At 44.3% G+C, this 24,136-nt stretch overlaps 1 protein-coding gene across 2 annotated transcripts; it reads left to right on the top strand.

The window, feature by feature from the left end:
* The first annotated feature begins 1,744 nt into the window (after nucleotides 1–1,744).
* CD2 (CD2 molecule) lies at nucleotides 1,745–23,400 on the top strand. Of its 2 annotated transcripts, XM_075117960.1 has the most exons (6): nucleotides 1,745–2,310; nucleotides 6,351–6,647; nucleotides 11,546–11,800; nucleotides 16,172–16,249; nucleotides 18,556–18,675; nucleotides 20,983–23,400. In XM_075117960.1, the coding sequence occupies exons 1-6, from the start codon at nucleotides 2,250–2,252 to the stop codon at nucleotides 21,189–21,191; spliced, it is 1,020 nt and encodes a 339-aa protein (XP_074974061.1). In that variant the 5' UTR covers nucleotides 1,745–2,249; the 3' UTR covers nucleotides 21,192–23,400. The 2 variants fall into 2 exon arrangements, with proteins under 2 accessions (XP_074974061.1, XP_048725368.2); XM_048869411.2 differs by lacking the exon at nucleotides 16,172–16,249 and having other exon boundaries at nucleotides 1,746–2,310.
* Nucleotides 23,401–24,136: the final 736 nt, after the last annotated feature.

Raw genomic sequence — 24,136 nt, 5'->3', positions numbered from 1 at the left:
ACAGAAATGACACAGACAAACAATAGAGAAGTAGGGACCATAAAGGCAAAACAATAAAGAAGTAGAGATTTCACACCCATAACTAAGTGATTCCTTGCCAGACAGAATGCTGTCAGACAAAGTTTTCTTTAAATGTCTTAAGATCTGTTTCTTTATCTGGTGATGCTGGGTGCTATTAGGACAGGATCGCCTTCTTAACAGCCCAATATTACATTGTTTTAATATAATTTAGATGGGATGTGGGAATGCGACTCTCTGCTTCTTAGCTCATGGCTGCTGCTCTCCTAATATGGCTGCAGAAAAAGGCCCCAGACCTTACCCACCAGCTTCATCTAAATCCCAAACACTACCTGGAATATGAGACTTTGGTTCCTGCTGTCATACTCCCTCCCACACGTGTCCTTTTTCCTTCTTCCCCCCGCCCCCACACACTTCTCTTTCCTCTCTCCCTTTTGCCTCTGTCTAATAACACTGCTTATCTTAATCAGCCAAGACAGCTCCACCCTTTGCAATACTGCTGTGAGCCTGTAATCATAAAGGTGGCTAAAGGGAAAGCTTTAAACTGCCTGACACTGATAAAAGTCTACCAGGTCCTGAGTAGCTGATGAGACTCTGTGCTGTGCCATTTTTCTCCAGTAGCCATGTTGTAAGGGAAAGTCAACACCTGAGACAGAAGCCGCACTTTCTATATTTTCTGTTCTTTTCTTTCCCCTTTTGTGTGTGTGTTAGTCTGGTTTTGTTTTGAAGGAAAGAGGATCAGATTCCAGCAGCCTCCAGCCCATTTCGACTAACTTTTCCTCCTTTCCCGAAAAGGACATTGTCACCATTGTTAACACCATCTAAAAGCCTGTCAGAAAGGGGGTTTTCCTTATAAAAACTAGGTACAGTTACAGGGAAAAGGAATAAGGGATATTGTTAAAACGAAAGCCTCACATAAGGCCAGGTCTACACTACGGCATTACTTTGGTATAAATACATCGCTCAAGGGTATGAAAAGTCCCCACTCCTGAGCAACGAAGTTATGCTGACTAAGTGCTGGTGCGGACAGCGTTGTGTCCGTGGCAGAGCTTCTCCCCCTAACATAGCTACCGCCTCTCGCGGAGGTGGATTAACTACGCCGAGGGGTGGGCTCTCCCCCATAAGCGTAGAGCGTCTTCGCTAACGTGGCACAGTTGCATCAGTGCAGCTGCGCCAAAGCAGCGTTTCAAGTGTAGACCTGCCCTCATACTTTACATTTAAAATGCTTTAATGGATTTTTCCTTCTTTTTGTGTGCCTTCAACAAAGATTTACAAAGATTTGTAATGGTGGCTGTTGCAAAGGGAATAAGCCAATAACAACTTGACACTAAACCCCACACCACACTTAACTGTTTAATGCTGTAACAGGGATCAGGAGCTTTCTTAACATCATATCCCTTGTTGGCCCCAGACCCCCTCTTTTCAACACAGCAGCCCCCAAGACCAAATCCTGGGGGAGAATGAGGCACTGCACTCTTCCCACGCTCCACAGGGCTCCTTGTGTCTTTCATAGCAGACTCCTTCCTAAATGCTCAAGAGGGTTTTGAAACACCTGTGTGTTTGCACAGTACTGCTAATTATGGGTGAACCTCACTAAGCCTGGAGTTCAGTTTCAGTTCAAATATTCAAAGTTCAAATGTTTCTGTGAAGCTAGTCTAAAGCTTTTCAAAGGAGGTGTTTATGCTATCTACATAACACACCTCCTCTCAGCAGACCTCAGCTACTTCTTAAACCTGCTGACTAGTCCCTGAAGACCCTGGAGGGTGATAGCTGGTTGCTGGGTCTTCTTTCTTTCTCACCCAACAAGACCTCCGAAGGCAGGTTAAATGTGGCAGCAGGAGAATAGTAAGACTTCCCCACATCCCTTCTTCTGGGACATGAAGGTAGAGGTCAAGGTCCTTAGCTGAACATCAAAGAAACATGTGGCTCAGGTTCTGTTCTCAAGTTGGGACAAAATTGGGGGGAAATTCTGGAATTTGAGGCTTGCACTTTCCTAATCCCTGCAAGTTGTTCCTCAACCCTGGTTGAAATAATGGACCGAGAACTAGTTCCACTCTGCTCGTGTGTGTGACAGAAATGGAAAAGTTTTGATGAGCAAGAGGAGGAGGAGGGGACAAGAGGTGCCAGGGCTGTGCTGACGCACCAAAAGGCTGCTGATTAGAAGTAGAACTTCATCTCACTGGCCAGGAGCTTTCTTCACGCAGGGACAGTTTGGAGATACGATTTGGAAAATGGACTTTAGGGGGATTTTTCTAGCCAAGTGCCTGGTGGTTTTATTCTCCTGTGTAAAAGGTGAGTTTGCACCGGCTTTTTGCTCTTTCAGGCTGACTTTGCTTAAAATTGCACTTAAAGTATTTAACAATCTACCTCAGTTTTAACACCCATTCCTTGTACCCAGACAAGGGTGATGGATATCTTAACAGGGTGCTGAATTAGGCCCATCTGTGCCACAATTAAATTGACTCAGGGATCCAGTTCCAATACGGCTATAATTTTCAGGGTGGATGGGACCTATAACTGCATTGTCCCAGGGTTTCACCCAGTTAGGAGAATCTGGGGTGGTCTTGTCCACACGGCACATTTTAAGCCTCTCCCCTGACTCAGTTATAGTTGAGGAGCAAGTTATTATCAGTATGTTTTAGATTATTCTTTTGATAGTGCTTTTAATATAGAAATGTGTAAGCACAATTAAAAGTGACTGATCCCATCTCTGCCACACATCTTCTGCTTAAAGCTAAATAGTGAAGCTTGGGGCAAGATGGATGGTCTGATAAAAATGCTTGGATCTTACTTAAATATCATGGGCCACATTCTTCCCTGGTTTAACTCTACTAAAATCACAGATGAATTTGGCTCCTTGTCTCTACGAGAATTATCGCTATTGCCACAGCAAGTGCAGTGCAAATAAATCATTTAAAGAGTGTTACACAGCCCTCTGAACTGTAGCTAGCTCGTATGAAGCTGCGAAGATCAGATATTTGGGGAACTGGCAATGGGACCTTTAGGGTAAAATCCTGGCCCCGATCCTTGGCCACTTACTTTAATAGAGCCAGGATTTCACCCTAAAACTCTCAGGGCTTGATCCTGAAAAGTTGTCAGCACTCTGTCCCCAGTCCAGGCAAAGCGCTTAAATACATGCTTCACTTTAAGCATGCGATTAGCCCCACTGACTTCAAAAGAATTATTCACGTGCTTAGATTGAAGCATGTACTCAAATGCTTTGCTGTTGGGGGCAGAGTGCTCAGCAACTTGTAGGCTCAAGCCCTCAATGTTAAGCACATGGCCTCACTTTTCCCATTGGTAAAATGGAGACAATGATATCTACCTTCCTTTGCAAAGTGCTGCAAGATCTCTTGGCTATTGTTATTTTATTTAGCTTTCAGCCCGGGGGATCCCATGACCAGAGCTTGCTATTATAATATTTATACTACTCGCTTCAAGTTAACAATCCTTTATCTGACACGTATTAATATAGGTAAGGGTCAGCATGGAGTTTTTCCTACTGCCCTCCGTGAAGCTGCTGCATTTTTTTCGTAACTCTGTTCAAGAGAGACTTCACTGTGCATCATGTAGACCCATTGCTCTTTTCTAGTATCAAAGGGAAACAGAACTGTTGACAGTGCAAGAATTTTTTGCACAGGAATATTAACAGAATGTTTGTATTTATCACCCTATCCTATGGTAGGGCGGGGTTGGTCTAGGTTGTAAATTACAGTGGGTACATATATATTGGTATTATTATAGTTATAGCAATTATTTTTAAAAACGTTGATCTCAAAATGTAGTTGCCATTTTGGCTTATAGATTAGAACAAGTAGTAGTGGACTCAGTACACAAGCAGCCTTCATGAATGACAGGAATAAATCCAACAGTAGATCATTTATGATGGTGGTTTAATGTTTTCTAGGTACAAGGACTAGATAAATAAGGAATACATTCTTGCTATGGGCTTAAAACAGACTCTCGATTTACTTGAATGACTCTATTTGTTCAAAACGTTTGGAACTTTACAAGTGAATACTTCTTTTCTCTGATGGGTACAGTACTATACTGCTCATGAATCATCCCATCCTCTTTGTGACGGCAATGGAGCAGTTTGTTGCTAGATTCTGATCACTCTGGCCTTTGCAGAGTATTTCACTCGGCACTATCGACAAATTATGTTCCATTGTCTATACAGAGGACTTAGTGTTGTTTGTTTGGAGTGCTCAGACTTCTGTTCCACTGATTCGGGAGGCCAAGCAAACTTTTAAAGACCTAACAGGATTGTCTGTCAACTGGAATACTATTGAGCTTTCCTTCCTCAGGATTTTGATCAACTTTTCTGCCATCTACCCCTGCAAAATATAAATGATAGAATATGCAATACAAATAATAATGAGTAGTAATAACTCTAAATATCTTGGAGTAATTCTGAGGAGTAGCAAGTATTTGTATTACATTTTTTTTTCTTTGTCAAAAATTCTGCAGGTTTTACAAAGGGCTTTGGTGCTCCTGTTAACACTTATTGGGAGAACCAATATTATTAAAATAGTGACACTTCCAAGAGTGAGTGATTTCAGAATGTTCCATTAGAAATGCTGAATGCTTTTTAAGAAACTTGATAGCTCAGTAATAGCTTCCCTTTGGGCTGGCGGATGCATTGCATGAAACTCTTCATCCTCTCACAGGCTCTAATGGGCCGTCCCTCTCAGATTTCTCGAATAATTATTTTGTTGCACAAGCATGATAGTCTAATTTTTTTGATTTGACTCCAATATTATTATTATGTAAAGCAGCAATTAGTTTTCCGTTTTCCTCGCTGTGATGTATTTTATCATATCCTAGATCTAATGAAAACTTTATAATAAAGGATTATATATTATAATAAAAGATTTATAAACCTACCGGTAGTTTCTCTCTATAGGGAAAAGAACTCACACGGTGCAAAAATATTTCAACGTAGCTCACCCTGCCCACCACTATAGCTTTATCCTATAGATTAGAGGGGAATTAATTTAGCAAATGGAAGATTGAATAATCCCTGGTTATGAATGAAAGTTTTGCTGTTAATGAATTTATTTTATTTGAAACTTACAAGCATGTATTTAACCCGTCTGATAGTTTCAATATTATTTATCAACTTGCTTCTGCAGTACGGACTAAGGATCTACACAAATGTTTGTGTGGCGTCAGCTTCTCATCTGAAGTCACCTTCAGGCAAAATCTGTGCTCTAAAAACCCAATCGGCTATTACTGCACTATTCAGTATGCCGAGGCTGTGATTTTTAGATTTAGATTCAGTTTGAGATAAATGGGCATGCGTTCTTGTGACAGAACATACCATGGGAAGATGAATGCTTCTTTATACGTAACAACATGAATAAGGCTAAACAGCCTTTACCTTTCTTAGTAATATCAATATTTAGCCCTTATGTGACACCTCACATCTTCAAGTGCTGAACAACCACTTGCAGTAGCACCCTTGTGAACTGGGTGTTATCCGTTTTGCACAAAGGTGACCTGAAAAGAGGGAAAAACCTGCCCTTGGGTCCATGTTTATCAGGTGATCGTACCCATGAAATAGAGCTCTGGGAGGGAGGGAGTGTATCCTGTAGTCACAGCCTTGCGGGAGGCAGGACCTCTGGGTCTTACTCCCACCTCTGTCACTCACTGTGTGACCTCAGGCAAGTTGCTTAGGCCAAGATTTTGAACAGTGACTAAGGATTTTCAGCGTTCAACTTAAGACCCATTAAAGGAGGCTGATTTTTCAGAAATCGCTGAGCAGCTGGTCTTTAACCTGTCCCAAGTTTAAATTGAGGCACTCAAAATCACTGGTCACTTGAAAATTTTGGCCATGGGTTTGAGTCGTCAGAAGTGTTTTTAGTAATTCTGGCTGCCTCTGTTGTGGGTGCCATCTTGAGGCACATACAATACAGCCTGATTTGCAGAGGAAGTGCATGCTCACCAGCCTTATTGACTTGGCGCGGCAAGTGCTCAGTGCCTTTGAAAACCAGGCCCAAGGGGTCTTAAAATGACCACCTCCAAAACCAAGGCACCCCTAAGGGCACTTCTGAAAATTTGGCCCTTAACTTCACTGTGTTCAGAATTAAAATGGGGTTTGGGATGCTTAACTAAATAATGTTTGGGAGCTGCTTTGAGGGCCTGAGATGAAAGCAGCTATATAAATGCCCACCCTTATCAATGAGGAGTGGTTTGGGAAATAAGGGAAAAGTGGGGCGTTTAACTTTGTGACCAAGTTATTTAATGCTGCAGTGTCTACTGTTAACTCTCATCCATAGACGCTTTGGACAGACACTAATCGGGCTGTATTGTTCTTCCCCTGTTTGAAGGTTCTGCAAACGAAGTGTACGGTGTTCTGGGTGGTTCTGTTTTCTTGAACGTTTCTGACTTCAAAGTGGAAAAGCAACATGACATAACATGGCTCAAAAATGCATTATTCCTTGCGAAGATCAAAAATTCTACAGTGAAATATTACAGGGAAAAGGGAAAGTATATGATGTCCCTGGATGATGGAACCCTGCAAATAGACCGCCTGGTGGAAGAGGACAGGGGAAATTACACAGTGAGAGTGTACGATGACAAGGGACAGCTGCAAATGGAGAAGAACTTAAATCTGAGCTTTGAGGGTGAGTCACCTTCCACATCCTTCCCACCATAGCTGGATGAGTCCCAGTCTCTCCTTCTGCTGAATGGGTCTTCATCCTGTTTCCTTGTGGTCTCTAATTTTGCTGCGTGGGCTCCTTTTCACTGAAGGGCTAGCTCTTCTGCTTCTATTCCCTTTCTCTGTTCCTGGGTGGGTTCCTCCTTTTCCTCTCTTGCCAGGTGAGTCTCCCTGTTCCCTTCTTTCCCTCTATTCAGTCCCTCTGCTGTCTGATTTCTTCTCTTTCACATCAGCCACGAACTCTGCCAGGCAAACAGACCTGCACCGGTATCTATGAACAATGGAAGAAGTTAGCTCAGGTCATACTGAGCCTTTGTTTTGCTACTTAAAATATCCAGGAATCCAGGTGTTTATATATACATTTGGGAGGGATGGAAGGCTGGGGTCTAACTTGGGGCGGCGGGGGGGAATGGTGGTAGGACCCTTCCAAGCTCCTCCCACAAATTAATAACCCACTTGAGACATCAAATTGAGATGCCACTCATGATGGATTGTGGAGATGTTTGAACTGTTTGCACGCTCTGCTGGGCTCGGCTCCCCTAACTGGGGTTCAAATATACCCATGGACTCCGCTAGGCTCCTTAAGCTTGTGTGTCTTATGGAGGAGAACACATTTTGGAGCCCAAAATGACCGCTCAGGAGAGTGCTGGTATGCGTGCTACTGCCCAGTTCAAGCCCTGATTTCACAACAGACGGTGAAACCTTTCTTAAGCAGCCATTCAAGGGACTGATACCTCTGGGTTGTTTGACCAGTGGGATGTGGAGCAGAACTGTGCTCTGTACATTTGGAAGACTTAGGCAGTCTCCTAAAACAGGAGGCTGCTGAAAAATGCCTGAGATCTTTCACAAATTTCTGTAACATGAAGATTTTCCTTCTACAGTACTTTGCTCTCACGCCTTGCTTTTGAGCCTACCAGCTTGCTTGCATGTTTACATCCTGCCTTAATGTTGAACTGCTGCATCGGAAGCCTGACCATTAGTAAACGATTCAGTAACTGGCCCCCTATTTATTTGTAATTAACTGGGTCGCCTGTTTACTATTCACCTGTTCCATCCCTTATAAGCAGGGCAGGTTTGAATTTTTTTGTATTTAGAAATTCTGACAACATTTTGAATTTAAAAAAAAAAAGGGAAATGTTTGAAATTTTTTTTCTTGTGTATTGACCAATTATTACAGCTGATTGGAATCTTCTGGATGTCAAGATTTTGATGACATTTAAAAAATTTTAAAGAAAAGAAGCGTGAGCAGAATTTAAAAAAATTACTATGACGTTCATTCCTGATTTTCTACTAACTTGACTTATAAGCTGAAGGGAAAAAATGCAGATATCTTTAATGTGTTAAAAGTTTTCCTTTATCTGATAATTGCTATTTAGATGGAGGTGACCCGTGACAACTCAGACGTCTTTGACATCATGAATGACAAACTCTCCTGCTAGACGTTCTTGTGTATGAATACTTGTTAGGATATTATAATTGCAAAAAGAGGCCATGATCCTGCAACTTAAGATTTAAGCACATGCATCACTTTGCTCTTGGGAGTAGCCCCAAAGTGTTCTGTGGCTAAAGTCAAAAGCTAATTAAGGAAGTCTGGCACCCTCGGCCCTCCCACAAGTGTGGCCCCCTGTGGCCACTTTCCCGACTTGCGGCCTTGCCACACAGAGACAACTGGCTACGCAAGAGCTATCTGCTGGGCTAGTGGGGAGGTCCACCCTCTCAGATTGTGCGTGGACACCTGCTGCCACTGCCCTAGCAAAGCCCCGAAGGGGTGACCACTCTCAAATCAACACTTGCTGAGATATTATTACAGGCTGCCTGTTGACTCAGGGAGGCATCAGTATCTCCGTTATACTTGGGTCATGTTTTTCAAGGTTTACTGGTTAAGGCATTGGATTGGGGTAGAATTTCTAGCTCAGCCACTGGCTTCCTTTGTAACCTTGGTCAAGTGACTTAATCTACCCTGTGCCTCAGTTTCCCAACTGTGAAATGGGGATGTAGCTCTTAAGAGTGTTGGGAGGATAAAATCCATTAGCGATGTGAGGTGCAGTGATATGATGGCCATTACGGTCAGATAGCTAGCATAATTATTTTTAAAAGTAAAAGCTTAGCTTCTGGCATCATCCTGTGAAGCTAGGAATCAGGAGCCTAGGAATCTGTCCATAGTGTCTAGAATGTTTCAAGACTGGATGTCTTTCTGAAATATATGCTCATGCTCGCTCAAACAGAACTTATTGGCTTGATGCGGAAATTACTGGGTGAAATTCTATGGCCTGTGTTATACAGGTCAGATTAGATGATCACTATGGTCCCCTCTGGTCCTAAAATCTCTGAATATTGTTTATCCAGCCCTGAGCAATTGCTTAAGTGTTAGCAAGACAAGGGCCATACACTGTATTCAATAGATGGATTACAGCGTTTGCTCAGTAGTTAGTGTTATAGTTGAAGTGCAGTACTCTGAAAAATGACTGACTGACTGTAAATTAGCATTGAGGGTTTCCAGGCTTTTTGCAATGACTGTTTGAATTTGCTCAGTGGAAAAGTAAAAAGTGGCTTCTCCTCCATCCCCCACCCCCCTTGCAACTGATGTGCCTGCAACTTCAACCTGAACTCAGAGTCAGGGTGGGCTCTTTCTGGCTCGTGTACCGTTGCCAGTACTAGAGATTCCGCAAGGGGAGCTCCAGAACCAATTCACTGTGCATAATGGGAAACAGAAACCAGCTTATTCATAGTTCCATTGCCTCTGTAGTGCTAAGACGCTTTCTAGTCCAGTCTGTGTTCTTATACTGCGCTCATCACTGTCGTATCTGAACACGTTCCAGCAGTGCATTAAGCAATGTGATGGAGACCTGGGCTATCCACTTATACCATCATAGCTATGGCAGAAAGGGATGTATTTTATTTATTTATTTATTTTTTACTGACCTAGCTTTTCCAGTCTTTCTGGTGCCCAATGCTGAATGCAAAGTTGCAGATGCAGTCATGCCAAAGCTGCATAGAAGGAGACTATTGTCTCTTTGCTCTATGATGTAAAGCCTTCATCTTTTTAATCTTCCCCCCTTGCCCCATACCTCGTGTGCCAACTCTTCCCTTCATAGCATAGCTTCTCTCCCATATTAACTGCAATGTGTGTTTGCTTATATTGGACTGATGGCCTCCTGTATGGAAGAGAGGAAGTACTGTGGTCTCCCTATGTGCCAACCAACCACCTTGGTGTCTGAGAGCCTGTGTAGCATCTGAGGTATTTGTGGGTGGAGATAGAGCAGCAGTTGTTGGTTTGCTCTCCTTGGCTCTTCCCCCTGCTCTGAGTTCAGGTTTCCGCACACAGATCTAGGTGGGAGGTGTTACATCTTTGAGCAAGGTACTGTAGCTACAGCTCTGGGTCCTCTCCCTGGTTGCTAATGAGCAGCCACCTCAGCTAGAGCCAACTCTGGGCACTAGCTGGGGTGGCTGGAAACAGAGAGGGAGGTGGAGCCTGCAAGTTGACTCCAGGCTCTGTATGGATGGAATAGAGTTCCAGTATCCATGGACCCCTGAGAGCAAAGTCGTTGGGAGAGTTTGCAGTCTCCCAAGTCTGCAGGATCCCCTAACTCCTCCTACCAGACGGGATGATGAAGCAAAAATTTTGCAGGGAGAAACTGGTAGTTTGCTCCTCCCTTCGGCCATGCCTGAGGGGGTTCTCCATGAACTAGAGCAGTGATATTCAGACCTCAGTGGTTCAGGAGCCAAATTAGCCATCAACATTACCCAAAAGAGCCACAGTAGTGTAAATTCATTGTTTCATTTACTGTAGTACTATTCATATTCAAACAGTATGATGGGAAATATTGAGTGTGTGTGTGTGTGTTTACACACACACACATACTCTAAATATTTCCCATCATATACATATATATAATGTTTTATTCTCACAGCAAATACGGTAGTGCAAGTTGATAACTTAACTGGTTAATAACACAATAAAAGCATCTTGATTGGTTAATAGTTAAACCACACAGTGTTTTACTATCACACACTGCAAAGAGCCGCAGGAGACACATTAAAGAGCCATCTGTGGCTCCTGAGCCTCAGTCTAATGTGGCTATGTCGATACTGGCATTAAAGCTAAAACTTTTGTGGCTCAAGGGTGTGAAATCCCCCCCCCCCCGCCCATGAATGGCAAACGTTTTAACAACAAAAAGCCCTGGTGTGGACAGTGCTGCTTCAGCTGGAGCTGCTCGGAAGCTACCACCTCTCACTGGGGGAGGTTTTATTTTGTCACCAGGAGAACTCTCTCCTGGCCATAAAGAGTGGCTACACACCGCACCTTACAACAGCATGATTGCAGCGGCCGCCCTTGTAAGGTGTGCAGTGTAAACATAGTCTGAGCCAGAGTGATCTGGCCCATTGTGTTTCCAAACTGAACAGGACAAATGGACTGGGATTCTCTCTCTGTAAATAAACAATGAAATGTTATCTCAAGAAGAAACACTCTATAGATCTGAAAGGAGGGAACAGAGAGGAAAGTGACAATGAGTCATAAAGGTGTAAACTTTTTATAAAAAAACAAGTATGGAGGCCAGTGTTGTGCTGGACTTTTCTTTGTTGTTGCCACATTGTATCCCCCGTCAGGTCTAATTTGCTGTTCACTCTCCCCTTTATTTTTTCAGGCATTGCTACTTTCCCACTTTCTCTCTCACTGAATATCTGTGTTTCAGATTAATTTGCCCCGCATCCTTTCACAAAATCATTTTGTTATGTTCTGCTTATGCCTCTAAAATCCCTCCAGTTCCTTTGTATCATTCTGTGGATCTTGCCTGTTCTAATAATGAACTTTTTAAAATTAGAAATCTTCACAGTCTGATTGCCTCTTCTATTCTCTTTCAGAAATTGTCTCTAAACCAGAAATCAAATGGATATGTTCAGAAAATTCCGTAAAGGTGACATGTGAGGTGAATCAGAGAAACAAAGCTCTTTTTCATTTGTTTCGAAATAACAAAACACTGAATTTAAAACCGCACATAGATGCAAATGGCATATGGAAGATTGAATACAGCTCCAAAAGCAGTACTGCAAAGTTCCAATGTGAAGTAAAAAATCACGTTAGCAAGAAAACGGCTGATCAGGAAATCAAATGTTCAGGTACAAAGTCTATATTGCAAAAAGGTCTCCTAATCACAGCCCACAAACAGTTACAAACGTACAGCTGTCTCCAGGGTGCTGATTCTAAAACCAGGGTCAGCCCAATAAAATAACTGAGGGAATTGACATGCAGTAGGTGTTATGCAGTGCTACGCAGCAGGAAGCAAAAAACAAAACCCTTTCTCCCCCCCCCCCCAGCTGTTGTTCTTTATTATTTCTACAGCACCAACAGTATCCATTGCACTGCCCAGATCATTACAACGTCAGGGGTCATTTTAGTTGGGTAGAAGAAAATTACCCAAGTTGAAAATGGGTCAGGACATCCGTTAACACCCTACATTTCCCAAGAATGGGCCTGAGTCTCCTCTCTCTTAATCCATATTTCCACTGTACGCCCATGTGGCTTCATTGACGTCAATGGGATTGCTCTTGATTTACACCAGTGGAAGGCTATGCCTACAACTTTGTAGGGCAATGTAGGGTAGATGTTTCCTACAGTGACCGAAGCGTTTTTCCATCACTGTAGTTAATCCACCTCTCTGAGAGGCACCAGTGAGGTTGACAAAAGAATTCTTCCATCGACATAGACGCGTCTACACTGGGGCTTAGTCGACTTAACTGCGGTGCTCAAGTCACAACATATTTCCTGACCCCGAGCAACATGTTTAGGTCAATCTCGTTTTTTAAAAGTTAGGCTGCCCCAGCAACATCGCTCAGAGGATTTAACCCTCACTCTAGACAGTGCTAGGGTGACGGAAGAATTCTTCCATCAACCTAGCTACCCATGCCGATGGGAGAACTTTTCCCGTCAGCATAGGTAACGTTCACGCTGAAACGCTACTGCAGTGCTGCAGCTGTGCCACTGTAGTGTTTCAGCTGTAGACGAGCCCCAAGTGACAGGAGAATTAGATGCAAGGAAGTCTTGATCTTTTCCACCCTTGTATCTATGAAGTCAGTGGTGCCACACTGGTGGCTGGATTCTTTTGATAGAAAAGCTGGATGTCCTGATGGTGCTATTTAACATGTGCATATAAAGCATGGGCTTCCTTTGCAGTGAGCTTTTGGGAAATTAGCCACGTTTTAGATGGCTTAAATGGGCAATCAAGTAGGTTAGGCCCCAGGTCTAGATTTTCCTAAAGGGAAAAGGGTTTACAAAACTTGCTCTTCATAGAAACATTTTCATGAAACTTTGTTATACCAATAAAATAAAAACCAGCAAGATCTTATTAAAGAGGAAAAGGCAAAATACCACATTTATTGTGAATACAGAAAGAATCATAGTAAGCAGTTAGTTATAGCTATAACATTCCATTCAGTCTCATATTTATTCACACATTCATTCATTCTCACACACACACACACAGACACAGGTTCTGCAAGGTTGTTATCATAGTTACCAGCCTTAGAGTTGCTCATGCCAAGCCATTGTCCAGGTGGCCTGGACATGAGGAGGGAGCAGGGCCTTGTCAGATGCTCATCTGATGCTCCTGGAAGTTGGTTTGCAGAATCAGACCCCAAATTTCTCACTTTCTCGAGTCCATTTTTATAGGAGTTTCTTCCTATGCCAGTCTATGGGAATTGCTTCATCATGCTGTTGCTGAATCAATCAGCAGATGGCACATTCCTGACGGCTCCGTGCTGTCAGATGTTATCTTGCTCTTTGGTTCTCCCATTCTTGAGGCTGTTGGGTGGATTCCAATCTGCCCTCCGGGGGTCCTCTGGGGGTTATTTCCACTTGACGCCTTCTTCTGCCGATGGACACTGGATTCTTAGGCTGGCACCTCCCTGATCATTCAGTTATTATCCACACCAAGCATCCATCCACATACATCCTCTATCTCTATTTTAATCACAATTGTTAATACAACAAAAGGGCGGGGAGTCTCTGGGTGCTGTTTCTGTTGTTACAGAGTATTGCTTTGAGTCTCTCTCTCTGTGAATTGCTTTGAGAACAGACTCTGTCTTAGAATGTACTAACACAATTAGCAGCTTGCAAGTTTCACACGTAGAGGGAGAGAAACAGTACCAAAAACCAAGAGACCTCTTAATTAGTAATACCCTGGAATTTAAACTTTGGGGAATCAAACTCATTTGTGATTTTAATACAGAACTTCTTTAATATGATCCAACAACTTTAGGGGGAAAAAAAGTAACTGGAAATTTTGTTGGTTTGTTTGAACTGAGACAGTGCCCTGCAGTGCTGGGTAGGCCAAGCCCAGCCGCATTCGGCTAGTGTGCAGTCAGGGACACACACCCCTGAAGCTGACCAGTCTTTTCTTTAATTGTCCAACTTGGGCAAAAGGCAAGAAGTCAACAAATGAAAAATTAATCGGATCTCCAAAACCCTTTCACTTTTAATAATCTAAAGCGTCAATAGAAAAATTGTTAAAAACTCAATTTCATTACCTATGTGTTATTTTTAGTCTTTTAAAAGTAATATCTGAACAGCTTTGATGGCTTCCCACCTATGGTGAAGTCCTGTCACCTGTGTTTTCAGGAAGTCAGACTAGATGATCACAATGGTCCCTTCTGGCTTTATAGTCTATGGATCTCCATTTATACAATTAACTCTCACGTGTTCCCTTTGACCTGTTAATCTGGGCATCTGGCACCTTCAGACACCAAGCAGTTTAACAGTAACATCAGTAAAATTGACCATCAGGTGGTAGAAACCTACATCCTTTTCACAATGGGAACAGTGCTGCAGGCTTTACCTCTGTAGTTTTGCCAGAATCACAGCAACAGAACTGGGCATTTACCGCTAGTACAAAAAAATCATATATTCTAAATTAGAGATCCCAAAGGTTAAATCATCACTATTTAATATCTGTTGACCAGTGACTCTGCTCTACACGCTGTATGGTATACGGTTGAAGATACGGAGTCAAATTCTCTACAGAATTAACTCCTTTGGCTTCAGCGAAGTTACCCAAGCAGAGAGTTTGGCCCATTGACTGTACCTCAGTGAGTTTATAATTTAGATCAGTGGTCCCCAGACTTTTCAGGGTCACGCCCCCCTTTACCCTGGACGCTGCAGTGAGAAGTGCCACTGAAAGCCTGCAAATAAATAAAACCAGTCAGCTTTCAAAGGGGGAGAGGAAAGGATCCTACAATGTGGAGCTCACTGCAGTGAAAGGGTGATTGTCTGCCCCCTTCAGACCAGTGGCAGGGCCATGTTGGCCCACCCATTTAGCACCAGGCCCAGCCCGATCTGAGCATGAGAGGTGGCCCCTCTGCCAGCTCCTGGAGCGACGGAAGCGGTGAGAGGAGGCTGCTCCCAGGCACTTGTGGGAGAAAGGGCAGGAGGTGGCTTCTCCCCAGTCACAGTGGGCTCACTCTGGGATGGCCCTGGCGGCCAGTGCTGGGAGGTTACTGAACCAGGGGGGAGTGTTGCTGTCAGCAGGAACCGGGGCAGGGGTACTGCCACAGCGGGTCCAGGCTCATCCACCTTCCTGGAGAGTGGGAGCTGAACGTTGGCGGGGAGACGTATGTAAGACGTGGCACTGAACTGCGGTGTCGGTACAAGACTCACTACTCTGGCGCATGTTCTCTCAGCAGCAGCTGGGCGAGCTGCCTGAGGACAGCCAAGGCTACTTCTTCCACAACTGCAATGGTTTCCTCTCCTGCTACGTCCTGGACTATATGCAGGACCTGCTGCTGCCCCAGCACTTTCCTGAGTGCAGCCACCTGCAGTGGGAGGCCAAGTACTTCCAGCTGCCCGAGATGGCACACCCTCTGGCACAGAGCCAGGGGCAACTGGCTGGAGATGTGCACTGCACTGACCAGCCCCTGCCCCTCCTCAGTGATCTGGAGGTGGAGCCACTCCTAGCTGTACCACCATCTCGGACAGCGTGATGGCAGCCTGAAACAGCCAGAGGAGTGTGAGTGCAGATATAAGACTCAAGAAGCAGTTCTCAAGGTAGCCAGGGATAACCCTGTTAAATTGACACGCAGGCATGGGGTGGGAGACCACAAGGCAGTGTAGAGTTGCTGTTTCTTACTGTCACATTCATCTGTGTATATTAAATACTTGGAGCTTACTGCATGAAGTTCATTCTCCCATCACTCAGGGCCAGTCCTCACTGGGTGTAAATTGACATAATAATTAATGCCTAGCACTTGTATAGGGCTTTTCATCCATAGATCTCACAGCACTTTACAAAGGAGGTCAGTGTCATTATGTAGTTTCATTGACTTCAGTGGAGCAATGTTGATTTACATCAGCTGAGGATCTGGCCCTCGGTGTTCTTCGTTGTGACTTGGCTGCTGAACTCCATCTGTCAGATATCAGGGGCTGGGTATTTTGGGGTACTAAGTCTGTGTTATTTTTTTCCGTAGCATCAACAGCTAACAAAAGCATTTATCACACAGGTCTTGAAGAAATATGTAGCACAGGTATCATACCACAAGAAAGTCCAAAAACCACACCACCGGTTTCTTCCTATGCAGGTTAGAAACACGGGGGATGTGGGTGTGGGGAAGGATCAGCTGTCCTCAGTTCAGGTCTCAGTTAATCCTTCTTCCCAGCCATGGGAGGCAGTGTGGCCTAGTTGACAGTGCACTGGACTAGGACTCTGTAGACTTGTGATTTATTCCCAGCTCTGCCACTGGCCTGCTAGGGGGCCCTGGGCAAGTCACTTCCCCTCCCTGTGACTCAGTTTTCCCATCAGTAAAATGGGGATAATGATACTGAGATCTATGGATGAAAAGCAATGTATAAGAGTTCAGTATTATTATTACTTGAATCTCTTGTTTTAATTTGGCTACTTACAGGTGCCACTTTGCAACTCAAATAATATTGATAATGATGATGATAATTGTATAGGGTATATTTTTTTGGAAGATCACAAACCACTTCACAGACACTAAGAAATTAAGCCTTGCAGCACACCAGCCTGAAGTAAGTAAGTAAGTATTATTACATCCATTTTACAGGAGGAGAAGGGGAAGCCCTGGGATAATTAAAGACAGATTTCATGACATAAAACTCAAAGTATGTACACCTTTTTTCACACACATGTGCACACTTTCACATAACCCAATCACCCCATTTTGTGAGCAAAACTTTGGATTTGCAAGTTTAAATGGGGCTTTCTGATATCTATTTGTTATATGATCCAGTGCCCTGTATGCGCACACATTTGGGAGAGGTGTATGCAAACATAAACGTGTGCACACATTTTTGTATGTTTACAGACTTGAACCTCCCTTTCTGAAAATTCTATGCCAAGTATCTATCTTGACTATATGGCCAAGGAGGCTGGGGCCAGTAAGGAGGAATCCTCTTCCCCAGGCAATAGACCAACTGTACAGCTGCTCAAGGGGGGATTCTCCAGCCTGATCCCCTTCCCTAACCTGGGGGTGGAGCGAGACTGTGGTGCATCTCTGGGGATGCAGTTTAACCTGGGAGCCCAGCCTACCGAGGAGCATTGAGGCATAAAACACCTGAACTAGAATTCCCATGGGGCTCCGAGGTGCCATTTCTGGACCCAACTAGTTCACTTGTCAGCCAAAATATTTCCATTTATAGATTTTTTGAAAAGTCATAATTTTCAGTGAGAAGAAAAAAAAATTTCAGACCCGCTCTATTTGGGAGCTACTCTACGTTCGGGATTTGCGCATCAGTATAGGTGCGAAAATCTCCAACACACACAGGCTGTAAGTGGTAAAGGTTTGTAATGTGCACTGGTTTGGTATTCAGTGGGGGTGCAAAGCAAGTCTAAATGACACACTGAAGGGGTAGAAGAGGACTGTGTGTTTTACACCCTCCTCTTGGTTGCCTTTCCTGCTACCCACTTTTTTTTTGTCCACTGGACACAAGTTCTGAAGTCCTTATGCAGATACAACCATAGTCGACTTCAATGGAAGTTCTGCCCAAGGAAGGACTGAGTCAGGTTTTGATGCTCAGTATGTAAATGGCACTCATTTGCACACCCACTGAGGACAAAAATCGGTGCATATTACTGTACTTCACGCTCATTTGTGGCCAACTTACCCCAACGAGCAACTTTACACTTGTGTTGAATTTAGCCCCTTTCAGCCCCCTCTTCACTATTGTTAATTATTGTGTAGCACTTGTTTTGAGTTCCAGCCAAGGAAGAGCAAGCTCTGAAATACCACAAGACGAGCTTTTCTCACAGTATTTCCAGCTCCTGAAAAAGTCTGTCTTTTGTCAGACTCTGAGCACTACTTTCGCCCAGTCAAAGCATTTTGAAAGTCCTTAAAAGACCAGAAGGGCATTCAGATCTTTGTGTGTCAATCTAGAACAAGACTTTTGAGGTTTGACCATCACTAGGAGCAAGATGACACCTACTGTTTCTTAGGTAAAAGTCCTTGGCACTCCTGTGAATTCTGCCTCAAACTTTCCTTAGAACTCTCATCAAACAAAGCACATCATACACACATTTCTTAACTATGTTCCATGAAAGAATTCTGTTTCTCGCCAAGTTTTCTGTGACCATAAGATAGTGGTTTAACCTTGTTTGTGCCTCAATTTCCCCCTCTGTAAAATGGGGATAATAATACTTAACATTATCTCAGAGGGGTGTTATGAGTCTTAATTTATTGTTTGTGAAAATGCTTTGAGATGCTGGGATGAAAGACGCTATAAAACTACAAGGTTTTCATATCATCATTGTTATCCATGTCATAAGCTTCACATGTGTACATCCTCTAGGTCACTGGGACCAAATTCCAAACTTTGCCTTGGCATTTTCTTCTCTCCCTGTGATATCTCCTTCTTCTCTCTGAGCTAGGGATGCTGGACATTGTTCTTATTGGGAGCATTGCAGGAGGTGCAGTTGTCTTTGTCATCTTTTTGGCTCTGCTGATTTACTGTATCAGGAAGAAGAGAGCAGAAAGATATGAAGAACAGGGTAAGCACTTGAAATTTTCATGTTGCTGTATGACCACTTAAAATCTCCTAGTTCTTTCCACAAACTGCTCAGAGATAGTGAGAGAGAAAGTACTGAGTTTTGTCACACTGAAATTCTACACTTCAATTGCCAGTTTTAATCTTGGTTTCTGATGGTTGTTTTTAACAAGACAGTGCTATTTTCAAGGACTATTATTTACCAGTGAGGGGAGAACAGACCCTCCAAAAGCTTGTCTCAGAGAAGCATCCATGATTATTTGAACATCCTTGATCTAGATATAAGCTTGAGAATCTCACCAACACACTTTCTCATTAACTTTTATATATATGTAAAGGCAACCAACATCACTAATTGCATGTGAAATGTAGGCATGCCTAGAGAGTGATTTGGGGTGCCTCCATTTTTTTTGGCTGTGCAGCCTGAGACACTGTAAAGAGACCAGATTTTCAGAAAGTACAGAGCATAAGAGAGAGGTTTTGTTATTATTTATTCATCCTCTAAAAATCAGGCCCTGTTAAAGTGTCTCAACTTGGGCATCTAAACATAGAAGTATGTAAAAATCACTAATCATTTTTGAAAATTTAGACTGAGTTTTAGTTTTGGTGGTCACAGAAAAAGAAGAAAAGGTATGTAATGAGAGAAATCCAATTCAAGAATACAACAGAAGTACTGGCTATAAATAATTGACAATGAAATCATAATTACAGGTAAATCACATAATTAGGATGAACAGGGTTTAACTAGGTCCTACATGCTCATGAGACGTTTTCATGGTGTGATTGGCTTGACCAGCAACAGGGAGGACCATAAATCTCCCAATAGCCTTGGAATATATCCAGTCTGACTTTGCAGACCCAAGAGGTTTGGACAGTTCAGCAACTGAACTTTTGGTTGCTCGTCTGAACCAAACCCAAACTCCAGACCTGCTTGTCTTCACTAGAAAACTAAGACATGTTAGAACATGTCCTTGAGGAGTCATGAACATAAGAACGGCCATACTGGGTCAGACCAATGGTGTATCTACCTCAGTATCCTGTCTTCCGACAGTGGCCAATGCCAGGTGTTTGAGAGGGAATGAACAGAATAGGCAGTCATCAAGTGATCCATCTCCTGTCGCCCACTTCCAGCTTCTGGCAAACAGTTTGTCTCAGTTACCATGTTTCATTAACTTTGTACCTTAGCAGTTAGTGTAGACAGGGACTGTTGTGTTTAACATCTTGCCAGCTGGTCGTGGGTAATCTTACTGGAACCAAAGATTTACCCATGGTCCATTGACACAATGTTCAAACTGATTTGTCCCTGTCCTCACTGAGTGTTAAGGTGCATTTAACTCTGTGTTAGTTACCATCAAAGTAACCAGGTACTTTGGAATGGTTCAATAGAAGTTTAGGGTCAGTTCAGTATCTGAGCCAGTGGGTCACTCAGTCCCTAAATCAAACCATACATGGTCACTGGCCTTTCAAAAATGGTAATAAAGTGGCCAAAGACCATTAGTCTACTTCATCTATGTGAAGTACATTTTGTATGGGTAAAAGGTACAAGATTGATTGCTGTTGTGTGTGGAGTCCTCCATTTACCTGCAGAACAATTACAGCACAGACAGCGGCAGGGTAAACTTTTTTTATGCTGCCCCCTACTAATGTGTCTCAACCCTGTCTTCAAGGGGATCACCTCCAAGGAAGAGAGAGGAGTTCAGTCTCCTTGGTATATTTCCTGCTTGCTGGTAAGCTGTTGTAGCTGTCCAGAAGAGCAGGCTCACTGAGATAGGAGGGGATGGAACTGACTGAAATACCCTCTGAGAACCATGACCCCTACAAGCCAACAGACAGGCCATAGAGGTAGTCTGGGAGTAGATGGCAAATCCAGGTTTTATTATTTCATTGAAATAAACAGGGTCCCCAAAACCAGACCACTTAAGCAGTCAAATGCTTGCATAGTTTGCCAGCGTCCAAGCCTCCTTCCCTTGGTAGTAGCTGTTCACCATAAATAACAATGCCACATTCCTTTTTGACTAATTTTTTTCTTATTGCCCTTCTGTTTTAGTTATCTGGATATTTTGGAAATAAAAAGGCACAAGCTTCTGCGTGATACCTCTGCTAACACTAACCCCCAGCGCAGAGAAAAGCTTTGACCCATTAGAGGAACAGGGCCCAGGGAAGATCTCAGCAGCTTCTTTAACTAAGACAGGCGCAGGCTGCCCTGCAGACTCCTTCTGTAACCAGCATGGGTTATCTTCTGTTTGTTTGTACTGGTGACGTGACTCATGCTGAAGCAGTAACGAATTACTTGACGGTTTTCTAATTGCAGATGAGGAGACACCGATGAAAACTCGACAAGTGGGCGATGAATCAAAATATCGGGAGCTTCCTCAACCTCCAGTTCATGCTCCCCAGAAGCAGCCACGCCAGCAGCAGAGACTACCTCCACAGTCTCAAACTCAGTACCAGGCAGGGCCCCCCCGGCCCAGGCCACGCACTCAGCAGAAGTCTCCAACCCACATGAAAGAGCGACCGTAAGCATTTGTCCTGGAGGAACAGACCCTGTCCCATTACCTGCTCTGGTGGGACCTACCACAAAAATAACCTTGCAAATAGCCAGCAATCCCCCAGACTGGCTGCTTTCATTGTGGGAGATCACTGTCTATACTTAATGGCTAAGGAAAAGGCTCAACGATGGAGACGCGAGGTGATCACAGGTCATTAACCTTGGCCATTTTCTTCAAGTAACTCCATGCTAATGTGGGACATTTAGTCCTGAAATCTGCTTCCTTTTTGCTTCATTTGGTTGTACCTCTCCTTGCCATCTTCTGGTCAAATTATTATTATTTTTTTTTGGAAGGCCCTAAGACTCTATTGAGATGACTTTCATCACGTCTCTCTTCCTATACCTGAACTCCCACCCAAACACCCCTCTAGTTGCTGCAGCCAGTCATTTGATCATATGGAGAGGAAAACAGGTGTGTTAATTGTCTGACATACTGGAGTGCTGGCAAGAAACTGCAACTTTATTTCTTGGCCATGACATGACCTGGTTCAGGGTTCCCAAGGCAGATATGCTTGTCACATGACAGGAGCCAGTATCCATTGGTGTGTGAGGTTCCTGTAGCACAGTAATACATAGTATTACCAAGTAGTCTAATTAATAGTATTGCCAAGTATTAATAGTATTGCCAAGTAGTCTAATTAATAACTACTTTCTCTGAACCTTGTTGACTCTCTCATCCCATGGCCACTTTGTGCTCTCAAAAGAGGCCTGCTCAGCTACTATGGTTGGTGTGTCACCTGGAGCCAGTCACATGTACCTGACAGGAAGAATTCACCCTCTCTCTTTTTCTACGATATTACTTGCCTTCAGGAAAATCTGGAAATGCTGCAGTGGTGTCTTCTGCTCCTCTCCCACAGCCCGTCCACACTGAGGGATTTAGGAGGCCTCATTTGCTCCATTTCTGTGAAGGAGTTAGTTTAGGTCTGATGCCACGTAATCCATCTGACCCACAGGAGTGCCCCAGTCACATGACCTGCGTCAGCATTCTGAAAGCAAATAGCCTTGTATTGACGCAGGTCAGGGGACCCAGCAGTTCCAGTAACTGCGAGGTGTATAACTGGGGTATTTACACATAACCATGAAGACCTCTTGCTTTGACAAAGGAGGACATGCTCGTCTGGACTGCAGTCAGCATCCCGTGTCTCTGGGAGACAGGGTGTAGTGGGAAAGACATTCTTGCTTATTCATAGGTAATGCACGTGGGGGGGGCACGCAGATTTCTGCTTGGACTGCTGGGAGGAGGGAGAGGGCTTTGTCCTTCTGAAGTGTCTGACCCCCGGCATGCTCGGCCCCTGTCCCTGGCTGCCGGGGAGCGGGCTGTCGCCACTGACACTATCTCTCCAGCTGGGCGCTCTCTCTCCGGCAGCTGCCACACAAAGCGGTGACCTGCGAAGTGGCTCCATCCCGCTCCCCAGGGAGAGCGGCCAAATGTGCCTGGGAGGAGGTGCAGCAGGAGAAGGACAGAGCCCCACCCCAGCTAACTCTGGTGGGGCAGGGAGAGCATGGCGGCTGCAGGCTGGGCACAGGGCCGGGGCTGGGGGGTCGCTGGGCAGAGGAGACATGTGGGGCTGTCGTGTCCTCCCCTTTAGATTGCGGCCCCCCCAGCGTCAGGAGGCATGAGTTGTCTGTGCCTCTAACCTTTGGCGAATCTCATGACTTCTCTGATTCACAGGTAGATCAGCTGGGTCAGCAGAGGCCCCATGTTTCTATTTTATTCACTGTATTGTCTGGCTGGCTAAAGCCACCCCTCTGGTGTTAGTGACGGCACACGGAGCATGGGGCAGGGACGGAGAAGTGAGAGCCATTCTCAGTAGCACATTGGCTGGAGCCTGACACTTGTGCCACATAAGGTAGATGAATGTAGGGTAGTTCTTTCAGGTTCTGCGTCTCCAATGTATTTCCGTGGCGTTAAAAGGTGTATCCTTATTTCTCTGCCCATTTATAGCCTGCCAGGTGCAGGGAAGAGACATGGGGGGAAGGAGGCCCTTGCATGTCCCGCCAAGGGGCCAGTTGTTGTACTTTGCTTTGTCCTCAGAAGCTGGCCTGTATGGCTCGAACACCTGGCCCAGCTTTATGCAGTGTGTGCTAATGGTTTGACTATTTTAATGTTTATTTTTTTTAAATGGCTTGTACTCCATTTTGTATATGAGATAGCAGCATAAATAAAGATTAGAGAGTGGATGATGGGGCTTTAGCTTGTGCTGCTCCTGGTGTTTGGCTATCTGGATTTCACTTACTTGTCAATAGGTGACAAAAGAAGATGTGTGATCATCAGTGGCCACAGCACAGAATGACACTGTCACGCTCAACTCTATGCTCCCTTGAGTATCCACGGCGAGCAGGGACAGCGTGGGATACTCTTGTGCCCAATCCAGCTCCCCATTTTGGGCCCAGCCTGTGTCCTGAGGGGGCATGCTGTTCCTGTCCTGGAGCTCAAGAGGTTTAGCTATACCTATTCCTGTTCACTAGTGTAAGTGAAAGGTCCATGTTGCGTTCATTCTTGATCACCATTTATCCTGTGACATCAGCGTGGGGAGCTCTTGCATGGGGAGAACTGGGCTACAAGGTGGGGGAAGGGTTCATTCTGTGCCCATCCCACATCTCCAGAATCAGTGATGGGGGTGGGAGACTCTGTGCCCATCCCTGATGCCTAGTGCAATTTTGGGGTCAAAATGACAAGTAGCTGTAGCATTTGCTTTATGAGCATGTGTCAAGGTTCCTTCCCCATTCTGAACTCTAGGGTACAGATGTGGGGACCTGCATGAAAGACCCCTAAGCTTATTCTTACCAGCTTAGGTTTAAAACTTTCCCAAGGTACAAACTTTGCCTTGTCCTTGAACCGTATGCTGCCACCACCAAGCGTTTTAAACAAAGAACAGGGAAAGAGCCCACTTGGAGATGTCTTCCCCCAAAATAT

Source organism: Caretta caretta, chromosome 1 (genome assembly GCF_965140235.1).
Source record: "Caretta caretta isolate rCarCar2 chromosome 1, rCarCar1.hap1, whole genome shotgun sequence".
Classification (NCBI taxonomy): domain Eukaryota; kingdom Metazoa; phylum Chordata; order Testudines; family Cheloniidae; genus Caretta; species Caretta caretta.
This window is presented reverse-complemented; position numbering and strand designations above follow the sequence as displayed.